The 15,296-nt window shown below is 36.6% G+C and overlaps 1 protein-coding gene across 9 annotated transcripts in view; it reads right to left on the bottom strand.

The window, feature by feature from the left end:
• Nucleotides 1-15,296, bottom strand: part of Abi2 (abl interactor 2) — a 71,667-nt gene that overhangs the window by 42,180 nt on the left and 14,191 nt on the right. For 5 of the 9 annotated variants that reach the window (XM_021197294.2, XM_021197291.2, XM_021197293.2 and 2 more), the window contains exons 2-3: nucleotides 11,184-11,351; nucleotides 2,771-2,947 (exon numbers count right to left, since the gene is read on the bottom strand). In XM_021197294.2, the coding sequence (XP_021052953.1) occupies nucleotides 2,771-2,947; nucleotides 11,184-11,351 (345 nt within the window). Of the gene's footprint in view, nucleotides 1-1,011; nucleotides 1,030-2,770; nucleotides 2,948-11,183; nucleotides 11,352-15,296 lie in introns of all 9 variants that reach the window. The other 4 variants (XM_021197290.2, XM_029538401.1, XM_021197292.2 and 1 more) reach the window with 1 other exon arrangement.

Raw genomic sequence — 15,296 nt, 5'->3', positions numbered from 1 at the left:
GAAAGAAAGAAAGAAAGAAAGAAAGAAAGAAAGAAAGAAAGAGAAAGAAAAGAAAAGAAAAGAAAAGAAAAGAAAAGAAAAAGAAAAAGAAAAAGAAAAAGAAAAAGAAAAAAGAAAAAAGAAATGGTAAGATTGACAAAGATCCTCTTAGTATCTGACAGCAGGCTTCCTGAATTACCCGAAATGCTTTCATCATGGCCCTTCACTAAACAGCACCAGGTTTATTTTGGTTGTGTGGGATTTCTTATTTGGTTGGTTGACTGGTTTCTACTGAACCAGGGTCTTCTACATTCTAGGCAAGTGTTCTAGCACTGTGACCTCATCTCTAGTTCTTAATTTGTATTTCTTGAGCATTATCATGAACTTTGGATGTTGTATATACAAATAATATTTACTTTTAAAAAGACGGTGAGATTGTATTGAAATATATTTTATACAAACATTTTAAAGACTAATTCTTTTGTAAAATGTACTGCAACTTAAAAAAAGGCATTATGATATGATAGTTTTTGCTTCTCAACTTTTTAATTAGAAGTCAAAAGATAATGATATACTGTTAACAAACCATATAATTAAGCACACCATTTATAGAATAAAAAGTTATTACACAGGGGGAGGGTTAAATAGAGCATATTTGTTGGCCCTCCAATCAATAACAAAATTTCAACATTTATAAAAAAAATCTAGCAATTTCATTACACTTTATAACAATACAATTTATAATTCAGTTTCGCAAAAGTACTCATTCATTCAGCAAATACTTGAAATACTAATACTTAATGTGTATTTGGTACTGTTCTAGGCACAAAGACCAGGGCAATGAACAAAATGAACAAAAATATCTACCCTCAGGAAACATGAAGACACACAACAAAGTTGCCAGACTTGAATAAATAAATAAGGACTAATTTGTTGGTTTTAAAAGGCCAAATGCAAAATATGTCTTTTCTCCCCATATGTAATATTCTACATAAGAACATAGAATGGAAATCCAGCCCTGGAATCTCTTACCTTAAATCTAAGCAACCACTTAATGCATAAATGGAGCAAATAAAGAGGTAAGGAAGAAAAGCATTGAAAGGTTAGTTGGAACTTCAGGATGGGAGGAAAAAGAAAGAAAACAAAGAAAAACAAGTTAAGCAATCAGCATTAACAAAATAATGTTTCAGTAGATTATAGAAAGAGTGGTTAAAGCAGATGTGTCATGGACAGAAGTTTCATTGATGATATAAGACACTGTTTTATTCAAAACTTTAATTCCTTTAGGGAGTTCTTTAAATTAGCGAACACCACAGTACAAACAACAGAGGCTACAATCCTAAAAGAAAGATATTTTAAGTATTAAAAAATAAGTATACAAAAAAAAATCACCTTTTTATTATATAAACAGGCAAACACAAATCTTTTATATTCCAAGTATCATTTGGCAACAGATTCTGGTAGCAACCTATAACATTCTATTAGCAACTGTTGGTCTTCAACAAACTTTCCCCAAGTTAAAACAAATTACATTTTAATTATCCATTTAGTTACATATCTTATTTTAATATGTTTTAATTGGTAATTAAAATATATATAGGAATCAACTATAAAATTAAATATCAAGTTCCAGATAATTATGCTTTTTGAAAACTCTGAATAAGCTGGGTACAGAGATACACACCTTTAAACCCAGCAATCTGGAGGCAGAGGCAGGCTGATCTCTGTGAGTTCAAGGCCAGCCTGCCCTACACAATGAGCTCCAGGCCAGCCAAGGCCAAAAGAGTGAGAATCTATCTTAAAAAAAAAAAAGAAAGAAAGAAAGGAAGGAAGAAAGAAAGAAAAAAGAAAATCAAAAACCAAAAGCCCTCTAAAATAAAAGTTGTTTTATAAATTTATACTGCATGTTTTATTTTTACACAAACATTAAATTAAAATTTACTGGTTTCTGGCCAAAAATGGTGGTGTACATTTTAAATAGGCTTATATTAGAAAAATATCATATACATGAACTACATAGCTATAAGATAGGCATAGAATTATTGCAAGTCATACGTAATTTTTACAATCACTACTGAAATATAAACTGTAAATAATGTACTTAACTGAAATTCTGAATGGTCTCGTAAATGCAAGAATCACCTCAGTAGAACATGTGCCCCCCCCAACAGGCAGCAGGTGCTGCCGTGCAGTGCTAGAGCGTGGGGCAGTGTGTGAGAAAGCTCCTGCTCTACTGCTGCCCCACATCCCAATACTATAGAGCTTTGATGGTACCACTTCATATACATACTAGATACACAAATGCATCTTTAAAAGGTGACCAAAATATAAATGTTATAAAGTCACCAGAAATAAATTTATAATTTTTAGCTCCACTATTCTCATCCAAAAGGTTGAGATAAAATTATTCTAGAAAAAATTCAAATTAATATTTAGTAACATATGCTGTTCTGAAAACTAATGCCAAAAGTCTGCTGACATATTTTTGAGATAAGAAAAACATTTTAATAACATGCTGGATTTTTTTCTATCATTACTAAATCATTAAGATTAGAACCACTATGCCATACGCTAATTGATCTAGTAAGGGATTAACTAAGCAAATACCATTGAAAGATAACTGGTTTGAAAGGTAACAGTAAAGAAAACATAAGGAGGACACAACAGTAGTAAGTAAGCAACCTTCATAACCACAACTGTGCCAAGCGTTGGTCCTTCAGGCAATTAAATGAACTTTAATTTCCTAGGGTTCCATCAGAGCTTTAGAAAGCTTGACAGAAACTACACCTACCTTCACTCCATGTCCAATGTCATCTAAAATTGTGTAGTCAATAGGTTTTCGAATATAACGAACTGGCCGCTCAAGGTTGGCTGGCGCAATAATCTTATGGGTCCTTGAAGTGTTTTTATTGGTGGTCAAAATACCAATTTCTCTTCTTGCAACTTTCTCTTTATGAATATCAACTGTCTGTAAGATATAATATAAATAAGACAACACAAAGACAGATAGCCCTGGTATCCAAATAATAACCAAATGCCTAGAGATTCAATATTCCTTCGTATTCATTGCATAAACCACCTTTTCTCTAGACTATTGTCTTTATTCATTTTTAATCTAATGCAAGGGTCAAAGCATGCCTTCAAATATAACCTGGCCCACCACCTGATTTTTACAGCCCAAAAGTTAAGAGCAGAACTTAAAAATGTGCATGTGTACTTGTTTGCATGTATGCCTATACAAATATGTACACACATATAAGTGCTAGTGTGTATGTTCATATGGAAGGGGTGTACATATGTATATACATGCCTGTACATGTGGAAACCAGAGGTCCACTTTGAGTATCATTTTCCATAAGCTGCCTACCTTGTTTATTTCTCCCACTAGGACACAGGTCTTATTAATTTGTCTGAGCTGGCTGACCACCTAGTCCCAGGCACCTGTTTTTTTCTGCCTCCCGGCATGGAGATTACAAGTGCACACTACACCCATCGTTTTACACGTGCTTTGGGGACAGAACTCAAGTCCTTATAGATGTGCAGCAAACACTGGAGCAACTGAATCATTTCTCCAACCCAGAGTGATCATTTTCAACAGAAAATAAAAATAAGAATAAATTATATAAATAAAAATAAGAAGCCAAGCATGGCGGTGAATGGCTTTAATTCCAGCATTTAAGAGGCTGAGGCAGATAGATCTTTTGAGTTTGAGGCCAGCTTGCCTGCTCTACATAGAGTTCCCAGACAGCCAGGACTATGTGGAGGGACCCTATCTCAAAAAACAAACAGAAAAAAAGAAAAATAAAAGCAAAAGACGAAGAAACAGCAGAGAATAGTTGTGTTATATTTCTAAATAACATATTAGTATAATCTAATATTAAGGGACAAGACTAAAATATATTAAAAATGGGGATCAAGGACTAGAGTCAGGGAGTACACCATTTGCCTAACATTTACAAGTCCCTGACTGAATTCCCAGTATCCACCTCCTCCCCTCCAAAAAAAAAAAAAAAAAAAAAAAAAAAAACGAAAAGCTTGTTTGCTTCAGCAAGTTCCTTACATCTTATTAACACAACATTGATCACATATTTCATTAGAATTTATCAAGTGCTCATACATTCATAGTACAAATGATATTTTTTATTTATATTCTTTAATTTTTTGCTAACAATACATTTCTCAGGAAACACTAATGTAACATTTCACATAAGTTATAATTTTGTAATCTATAAGTAAATATTTTTAAGGCAATACAACAGAAAGATAAGAATGCAAGTACATAGCTGACTTGAGTTGAACTTGAGTCATATTCGTTACTGTGCTGTGATAGGTAGACATAACCTATAATACTTCCCCACTCTGAAATAAACCAAACTGTCTAATGTTGCCAAACATCTCCCTGAAGGTAGAACTGTCAAGATCAAATGCCTAGATCAAATCAAGATCTAGAAAAACTTCTAGCTTGTTTCTCACATTACTTACTCAAGTAACAATTGTGACTGCCTACACTGGCTAGATTTTGTGTTAACTTGACATAAGCTAAAGTCATCTGAGAGAAGGCAACCCCAATTGAGGAAAATGTCTCCATAAGATCGGGCTGTTGTCACGTCTTGGGTTCTATAAGAAAGCAGGCTGAGCAAGCCAAGAGGAGTAAGTCAGTAAGCAGCTCCCCTCTAAGGCCTCTGCCACAGCATCTCCCTCTGCTGCAGTGTTTGAGTTCTTGTTCTGTCTCCAATGATGAACTGAGATAAGTGAAGTATAAGTAAAATAAATCCTTTCCTCCCCAAGTCGCTATGGGTCATGGGGTCTCATTACAGTGGATCTCTAAGACACTGAGGAAGAACAGATATTAAGTGTCATTAACTACATTTCATCATTAATTTTTTTAAATGTCTACAATAAGAAAGGTAAAGAAAATTAAAAAGTATTAAGTTGTATTCTTGTCACCTCAGATTGAACTGCGTGAATTCTTATGAGAATCAAATTTTACTTTTAGAGAAGTAGTATATTTCTATTTAGTGCTTGAATAAAAGCTTGTTAACAACCACAAAATCTATTTCAGGAATAAAAAAGAAAACATTGGTCCAAAAGATTTAGAGGTTTTCAACAATCACCTACAATCCTGTAATCCCAGCACTTATGAGGTTGGAGACAAGGTTCAAGGCCTGCCTTCACTATACACTGAAATCAAGCCAGCTCTGGGACAAGGCATGGTGGCACAGAGGCAGATAGGTCTCTGTGAGTTCAAGGCCAGCCTGACCTAGAAAGCAAGTTCCAAGACAGAGAAAACCCGTCTTGAAAATCCCACCCCAGGGGAGAGGAGAGGCAGAAAAAGGTGTCTTGCTTTTAGATGGGGAGAGTTTGGAGGACAATATGTAGCTAACAAGCCACTCTTGGTTTAGATGGAGGATCTGCCAGGATTTGCCACTGGAGGAGTTATATTTAGTATAGCGTACAAAACTAGGATGCTAGTAGCTGTATTCAGCAATTTGATGATTATATATACATAATATAATAATATGTTTTAAGTTGATAATATGGGTTGATGTTATATTACATATATTTGTAATATAACATCAACCCATATTATCAACTTAAAAGGTTTTTAGGGGCTGGAAAGATGACTCAGCAGGTAAGAGCACTGGCTGCTTCCAGAGGACCTAGGATTAATCCCCAGCACCCACATGGCAGTTTACAACTGTCTTTAACCCCAGTTGCAGGAAACTTGGATACAATATTTTGGTCTCTTTGGGGACTAGGTATGCATGGGTGTATAGACATACAAGCAGACAAAACATCCACACATGCCAGGCGTGGAGGCACACGCCTTTAATCCCAGCCCTCAGGAGGCAGACGCAGGTGAATTTCTGAGTTTGAGGCCATCCTGGTCTACAAAGTGAGTTCCAGGACAGCCAGGGCTATACAAAGAAACCCTGTCTCGAAAAACCAAAAAACAAAACAAAACAAAAACAAAAACAAAAAACAAAACAAAATCCACACATAAAACAAAAATTTAAAATATGTCTTAAAGGCTACTGTGAAGTTTCTGTGAGGTACTTTTTAAATATGCTGCAACTATGCTTTTCTAGATCAAGTGCCCAGTTTCAGGAACCAACACCTTTGCCCTCTTAATAGGACTCTGAATCTTTGAAGTACAGGTTCCATAGTAGTATTTGCCAAGAATTTTAGTGAGAAAAAAAAAAAAAAAAAACCCTTATGCTGGAATTCTAAAGTTACAAATTATATGAAAATAAATTCACTTATTTGCAAAGGTATCAACAAAGTACTTATCTATGCCAAATACTTGTTCAGCTAGTAAATAAAATTAATGCAGTGCCATGCTGTAAATAGTACTACCATTGCTACAGATCCTGTTAACTAAAAAGCACACACCAAAGAATACCACGACGATTGTACAGACCTTAAATATCTCTCTCTCAGAGTTTCCTATTAATTAGTTTTCCCATCCTTCTCACTGTTACTGCCAAGATGGTCTTACATGCTGCAGGCTTCCCCACTTAATGGGTCAGACACACAGTGCCAAGAACAGGTTCCTTTGGCTCTGAAGTAGCCATACTGGCTCCCAGGGCTCCTTTAAGCCTGAGCCCCAGTCCCACATCTCCTTCATGAACCCAAGCACATGCTCAAACCCCAGCAGATGACAGGAAGGCACTGTATAAAATACTTTTGTTTTAGCTTTATCCACATACTGTTGTTTACCATTATCACAGATAATTTAGAGTTAACCATACTGGAAAGCTACCTCAGCAACTCCCCTCTGGGTAAATATCTGTAATCAGTTACTTAAGTAACTAAATTTGGTATTTTTTAAAATGTTTTAATTAACCATTTATTTATTCAAATTACAAATATGCTTCAAATTATAGATCTTCCATAAATTAATCAGTTATTTAAAAACTTAATAGGTAGCTAGAGAGATGACTCAGCAGGTAAGGGCTCTTGCCACCAACAACGATAACCTAAGGTCAGCTCCCAAGAAAATGTGATGGAAGTCTAGAATCACTTCCCACAAGTTGTCCTCTGAACTCAACATGTACACCTGCACCACACAATAGATGGATGGATGGACAGACAGATGAATATTAAGATTAAACATAATGGGTATTTTTAATATTTTTTAACTTACACCCAAATAGGGGAAAGTATTTTCAGAGAAGCTGGTAAACTGTAAACTATAGTTACATGTCAAATCTGACCCACAGACTATTTTATACAGCCCAAAAACTAAGAAGGGTTTTAACATTTTTTAAAAGTGGTCAGAAACACAAAAACGCACCCAAATGCATCCTGAGTAACATACCCAGTAAGACCTTGTCCTTTGAACAAAAACTAAAAAATGGTACATGTTTACAAAAATACTACAGAGCTAGAGATGGCTGAAAGGTTAAGAGCACTGGCTATTCTTCCAGAGGTCCTGAGTTCGATTCCCAGCAACCACATGGTGGCTCACAACCATCTGTAATGAAATCTGGTGCCTTCTTCTGGCATGCAGGTGTACATGTAGGGAGAACATTATGTAGATGACAAATATATTAACTTTAAAAAAAATAAAATAAAAAATTTACAAATAAAATTAAAAATAGTACAAAATTAGGTTTTATGGCCCACAAAACCTAAACTATTTACCATCTATCTGGTATAAAGTCTGCCATTGCTGTTTTGGAATATTTACTAAGTATTTGCTTTCTAAACACAAAACATTTTCTTTATATTATAGAAGAGGCTTTAGGGACTGGAGACAACTCAGTGATAAGAGTACAGACTCAGAATGTAGGATGCCTTGTCACAAAATAATATTCACCCAGTCTAGAGATCATCAAATAACTTTTATAGTAAACTGGTTGTTTTAAACATAACTCAGAGAAATTTTAGGAGCTATTTGATGGCTCAATGGTAAAGTACTTGCTATAAGAATGAGTTCGGGTTCCTAGGACCTTTGTAAAAATCAACCACAGTAGTGAACACCTGGAACCCTGCAGCTGGCAAGTCAAAACAAGAGGAGCTCTGGGCTCACTGGCCAGACCATCAGGCCAAATGCCTGAGCCCTGTATTAAGAGACCCTATCTCAAAAAAAACAAACAAAAAAAAAAAAAACAAAAAAAAAATACAAAAAGTATGGGCTGGAGAGAGAGCTCAGCAGCACTAGTTGCTCTTCCAAGGTCTTGAGCTCAAATCCCAGCAACCACATGGTGGCTCACAACCATCTGTAATGGGATCTGATGCCCTCTTCTATCTTCATGAAAATAAGAGCCACTCATGTACATAAAATACATAGTGAATATTTTTAAAAAGGTTCTTAGAAAATGGTTGTAACCTCAAGCCTACACACCCACACACCTGTGTACATGCTCACATACAAATACAATTTAATTATTGAAGCAAGTTCTACAAAATTTTAAATTTTGAGGCTGTTCTTGCGTCCTACACATATCCTTTATCAATCCATCTCTCCAACTCATGCAATACACTAAGGTGCACTCTGACAACGACAGACTCTACTGTAGAGTTACAGACCTCACTCTCATGCACTGATCTCTAGAAATATTCTTAACAACCCTGAGGTTTGCCAATGCTGACCTACTAACCTCTTTCAACTTCTCTCCTACATCCCACTTATTACATCGGAATAGTTTATTTCTAGCATCATTATTAAATGCCAACGTGTAATATGCAAAAGGCAGTAGGGCTGGAGGATGACTCAGTTGAGGAAATGCTTGAATTGTACAAGCATAAAGAACATGAGCCCCACATAGCAGCCAAGTGTGGCAGTGCACTCCCGAAATCACAGCATTGGGGAGCAGCCACAGGGAGATTCCTGAGACTTGCTGACTTGTCTAGCCTGTAAGCTCAAGATTCAGTGAGAACATGATAAAAACAAAAAATGAAGGTTGGAGAACAATTGAAGAAGACATCCAACATCAACGTTTTTAAAACTGCTTTACAATTAAATTAGCTTCCCAAAGTGGCTTTTTTTTTTTAAAGGTAAAAGTCTTGTTATGCAGCACAGACCAGCTTTGAATGCCTCTTCAGGGCTTATACTACAGGTTATTTCCCAGGAACAAGATTACTTTAAATGGACTTAAGATGCAAAAAATAACTGTGAAAGCTATACCAACAGGCAGTCATTGAGAATTTATATAAAGAGAGTCCAAAAACATGATAATGTATTTTAATGCCGGTGATTATGAAAGCTACACCAAGAGACATCCATTGAGAACTTCTATAGATTCTAACTACATGAGACTATGTGTTTCAATGCTAAAAGAGCAAAATCTCAAATTCTACACCTATTATGACCACAGATATATATTTTTTAAGATTTATTTATTTTATGTATATGAGTACACTGTAACTGTGTTCATGCACACCAGAAGAGGGCATCAGATCTTGTTACAGATGGTTGTAAGCCACCATGTGGTTCCTGGGAATTGAACTCAGAAGCTCTAGAAGAGCAGCAAGTGCTCTTAATCTCTGAGCCAAGCCATTTCTCCAGCCCCACAAACTATAAAGAAAAGTGGACTGTAAGGAAGGAAGGAAAAGTGAAAAGCTTGGGCAATAGTAAAAAGCTTGTTTTTCCATTTCCTCTCTGTATTTCATAAAGATGGCTTTTGTTTTATGTAACAAGTTCAAACGTCACTGTAAAGAACTTGTGTATTGAAGTAACATTAGCCAGACCCAAAGAGTACACCACTCAATGGTCATCGGTACAGTTAGAACAGCCATGCTGAGGCCGTGAGTTTGCTTTGAGTTTTACACTTAGCACTATTACTGGCATGTTTATGTACTTATCTAACACACACACACACACACACACACACACACACTCTCTCACTCTCTCTCTCTCTCTCTCTCTCTCTCTCTCTCTCTCTCTCTCAAAAAATTAAAAAAATACACCAAAGTTGAAGCTTGACAAACAATTACCTGTACATATCTTTTATGACTTTTATGTGCATCCTATCCTCCCTTCTCCCATTAATACTACCCTTTCTTGTTATCCTTATTTAACACTTATTTTAAAGTCTCGTGTAAAGACATTTTTATAAGGTTTGCTAGCCTCCTAAACTTTCCCATTTGCAAGCATGGCTGGTAGGACCCATTCTAGTAAACATAATACCTGGCTAAGTAGGAGTTTAGTTCAGTAACAGAGTGGTTGCCCAGCACACATAAGGCTTCAAGTTCAATTCCAACACCACTGTGATGGCTTGAATAAAAATAGCTCTCATAGACGCATATATTTGAATATATATTTGAAAGTAGAGAGTGGTGCTACTTTGCAGTGATTAGGAGGTGTGGCCTTGGAGGAAGTATGTCACTAGGGGTGTGCTTTAGGGCTTCAAAATGTTCAAGCCAGGCCCAGAGGACTTTCTGCCTGCTGCCTGTGGATCTGGATACAGAGCTCATAGCTACTCTCCAGCACTATGTCTGACTGTCTGCCACTGTACTTCCCACCATGGTGATAAAAGACTAAACCTCTGGACTATAAGCCAGCTCCAATCCAATGCTTCCCTTTATAAGAAATGCTGTGCTCACCATGAGACACTAATCTCCTCGCAGGAATAAAACACTGAATAAACCACCAAAGGAGAGTTTTAAAAGCCTACTGACAGGAGAAAAAATTAAATTAGCCACCAAGCTATCAAATCATTATTTTTAAAGCAATAAAGACATACACACACACACACACACACACACACACACACACACACACACACAAAACAACAACAAAACCTGGCAAAACCTGGGTGGTAAAGGTGCACTTCTTTTTAATCCCAGTACTCAGGACAAAGAGACAGGTGGATCTCTGTGAGTTCAAGGCAAGCCTGGTCTACAGAGTGAGTCCCAGGACAGCCAGAGTGACACAGAAAAACCCTGTCTCAAAAACACAAAAAGAAAATAAAATACCAAAATAAATTTTCACTTCAGGAGTTATTATGTTACTGTGGCAACTGAGTTTTAATAAAATCCATCAAAATTTACTTTTCTATCAAACTATAAAGATAATAACATCACAGCAGGATGTAGCGTAAGTAAAACAATAAATAAAAAATTCAATTAAAAAAGATATCACAAACAATGCAATACTAAGTTAATATATTGCAAATATATGCACATTAACCTGCACCACAAAGGCAGTCAACAGGCTGCGTGTTGCTCATAGGCAAACAAACTGAACATGGTCTCACTTGTGAAATATGGTTGATTGAAGACTCCATCCTCCGTAACTGCGATGCTTGGATATCCAGCATCTGTAGGACATTGTTGGCCAAGGTGTTTATCAGATATGCAACACTTGCTAAGGATTGAGTGGTGTAGGCTTTGGTTTCTTCTAGGGCTCGCTGCTTATCTGGTGACTGTGAAGGAGAAAAACAGTGACCTTCAATTTAAAGATAATTAACTTCTAGCAAACTAACTTAAGTCATTTAAACCATATTATTAAACCTATGCCAAGATAAAAAAATTCTGAAAAACATCATTGTTATGCAATTCCAAGCCTAATTGATTCAATGAGTTCACTGATATTTTCAAGTTAACTATACGTTTTTATATATACATTTTTATAGAAGTACAAATAAAGTTCTAAAGCTAGTATTTAAAATCTGAGTTCCAGTGTATACTTTGAGCAATGACAGCATATACACATCTTCCCAATTTAACTACTTAGGCAGCATTGACATGAATGTACAAATACTTATTCTACTTTCTCTTGATTTCCTTTCATTCTCACACATAAAATGTGTCTGATCAAAATATTAATAATGATAAATTAAATGGCTGGTAATAAAAATAATTATAAAATTGAAATGTGAGGCTACTCTGTTCTCATGTAATTTAAGAGACAGTCTTATGAGGTAGAAATTGCCAATGTCAGCCCTTAGCCTATCTCACAACTTCCACAACCCAGAAGCTGTGCAGGGACCATGCAGCAAGAAGTAACCAAATGACTATTTTCTGTAGCCTCCCCCAGCCTTGAACAGGCTGGTTCAGACCTTGCTGCCACTATGAATGAGACCACCTGGGGTGGAGCCTTCAGACCTAGATGGTTTTATTGTTCTGTCACCTGCCACTGCTCTTCTCCAAGACTCTGCTACCTGCTGAGAGGCTGAACCTGCCTTCCAGAGAAATTCCTGAGACAGCCAGGCAAGCTGGCAATGGACACCTTACTGCCAAACTAGTGCTGTCAGCCTAATTGCTTACAGGCTGGCAACAGGCATCAAGAGTGGACCTGCAGAGATGGGCTTTCCCCCTTTATAATAAGCACAGACTCTTAGTAAACATTGGGCCTTGATCAGAAATCTGTCTTGGTCTCCTTTCCTCCCTTACAGCTCCGGCCTCCCACTCAAGAACCCAGTTTGTGTGGCCGCCCGAGGCCAAGAACTTAGTACTTGGGAGGCTAAGGCAATAAGATTTCAAGTTCAAGGCAAGCCTAGGCCACAGCACCAGATTGCTTATACAAACAACAACAAAACCAATGTCAATCCTCTTCAAACAGTTCCAAAGTATAGAAAGGAAGTCAACACCCCAGACACAACACAAAAAATTCTACAGGCAGGTATTCCTATGAACATACAGATGTAAAACTTCTCAACAAATTACTAAGTCAAATACAAGAGCATGATCATGGAAGACTTACTCTACAGATGCAAAAATAAGTCAGCATGAAAATTAGAAAATAAAATACCTCAAACTAACAAAGTGAAGGCTCAAAGAATATGCAATCATCTCCACAGATATTTTAAAAAAGTATTTGAGGGCTGGTGAGATGGCTCAGTGGGTAAGAGCACCCGACTGTTCTTCCAAAGGTCCAGAGTTCAAATCCCAGCAACCATATGGTGGCTCATAACCATCTGTGACAAGATCTGACGCCCTCTTCTGGAGTGTCTGAAGACAGCTACAGTGTACTTACATATAATAAATAAATAAATCTTTTTTTAAAAAAAGCATTTGATAAAACCCCTTTGTGGTGGCTTGAATGAAAATGGCCTCCACAGACTCATATGGAGGTGTGGCCTAGTTGAGTAGGCGTGGCCTTGTTGGAGGAAGTGTGTCACTGGGGGTGGGCTCTGAGGTATCAGAAGTTCTAGATAGGTTCAATGGCTCACCCTCTCTTCCTGCTACTTACAGAACCAGATGTACTGTCTGTGTACTGCCATGCCTCCTGCCATGACCACAAAGAACTAAAACTCTGTAAGCCAGCACCAATTAAATACTTTCCTTTTTAAGAGTTACCATGGCCATGGTCATTTCTTCACAGTAATAGACACCCTAAGATACCCTTCATGACAAAAAAAAAAAAAAAAAAAAAAAAAAAAACCTACAAAAATCTAGGTATAGGAGAGATGAACTTCAAGCTAGGCAATGGTGACACACACCTTCAATCTTTAATCTTGAAAAAACAAAAACAGAAAACAGTACTACAGATGATGACAATCCCCACAAGTTCTGACTGTTTTTTGTATATTGTTTGTTTTAGATTCCCTATAAAATTTAAAGCGTATTCTAGTTCTGTGGAAAATGCCATTGGTGTTATTATAGAAATTGCGTTGAACCTGTAGACTGCTTTGTATAGAGTGGACATTTTTGCAAAATTCTATCTCCAGAACTAGCCAAAAAAAGTGAGCTTATGTTTCAGTGAGAATATCCTGTCTCAAGTCAAAAGGTAGAGATCAAGAGAAGATACCCAACACTTTCCACCACCATCCATATGTAACCACACAAGCTTAAGTACTTCCAAAACTCACATGCATGTACCATACACGCACACGTATCACAAACATACATACACCACACATATTTGCCCAACACACATACACAGTATACACAAACCACACACACACAATATATATATGTATATATATATATATACATATATATAAAACATAACATACACACTATATATAAAAAGCACACAAATATATGCATACACTACATATACACAAAACACACACAATATACCAGACATACACACAACACACATATGCAGAATATACATATGTGTACACCACACATATATCAAGACACATACACAAACATACACACACATACATACAGCACATGCCCAAAAATACAAACAAACAAAAAAATCAACTATTTTTTATTTTAAAATTAAAAACAAAGCTAGGTGTTGTGCACACGCCTTTAGTCTCTGAACTCGGGAGGCAGAGGCAGGCAGATCTCTGTAAGTTCAAGGCCAGCCTGGTCTACACTGCAAGTTTCAGAACAGCCAGGGCTACAGAGTAAGACCTTGTCTTAAAACACCAAAATAAAAGGGGGTGGGAAGAAGAAAGGGAAAAGGGAAAGGGAAGGAAAGAAAAAGATTATTTTGAGGGAACACAAAAGAAAGAGGACACCTTTTAGTCAATTTTCTTTTTCCACCATGTAGGTTCTAAGGAGCAAGCTTGACTCATCAAGCTTGGAGCAAGTACTTTTACTCTCTGACCTGTCTCACTGGCCCTAAAGTTTCATTCCTTCCTCAGCTATCACTTCCAAGCACTGAATTTAAAATATTTTATCTCTTATAATTCTCCCAATAATCATTTCTGTTTACATGGAATATTACCCTGGTACATACACCACCTCAGTGTATCTATAACTCATTATCACCTTCCTTTAAAGTTATCTCATACATGTGCTAACAAATCACTATTCTCTTCTACTGGACACTGCCCAAGTCTCTATCTACATCACACCTATCCACATGCCAAACCACTTCCATTCTATCTATGGTTTTCTTTGGAGGCATACTAGCCACATACTATCCTAGTTATTGCTCACTTATATTTCTATACTATTTCCAGAACTGAGCATAGAGTATTAAAACATGGTCCTAAAATTTCATCTTTCTAAATCAGCTGAAACCTCCATACCTTCCTCTTACCTCTTAATTATAAACAGACTCCTCTATTTACAACTACAGCCTTCTCTAGTAAGGCATACAAGCTACTTCTTATTTAACCTTAGCAGGTCTTCACTTACAAAAAAAAATTAGTTTTATGGTTCTCAAAATATAGATCATAGTTTCCTACCCTTGTGTTCTTCATCTAGAATAGTTTTTGCCATTAACCTATACCCTGCCTTAATTTCTAGGAAATTTCCTGATTGACATTTAACGAACCTCCTCAGGCACTTATTACGGACTTACATAACACAGCAATACATGCATGTTTCACTGCTCAAACTCACATTATCCCATACGGGAAGCCTCTTCAAACAGATGGTAACCCGACACATCTTGGAATCTTATGTGTGAATCACCATTCCTTTTTTTTTTTTTTTTTTTTTTTTTTTTTTTTTTTTTT

The sequence above is a fragment of the Mus pahari genome, chromosome 5 (genome assembly GCF_900095145.1).
Source record: "Mus pahari chromosome 5, PAHARI_EIJ_v1.1, whole genome shotgun sequence".
Lineage (NCBI taxonomy): Eukaryota > Metazoa > Chordata > Mammalia > Rodentia > Muridae > Mus > Mus pahari.
This window is presented reverse-complemented; position numbering and strand designations above follow the sequence as displayed.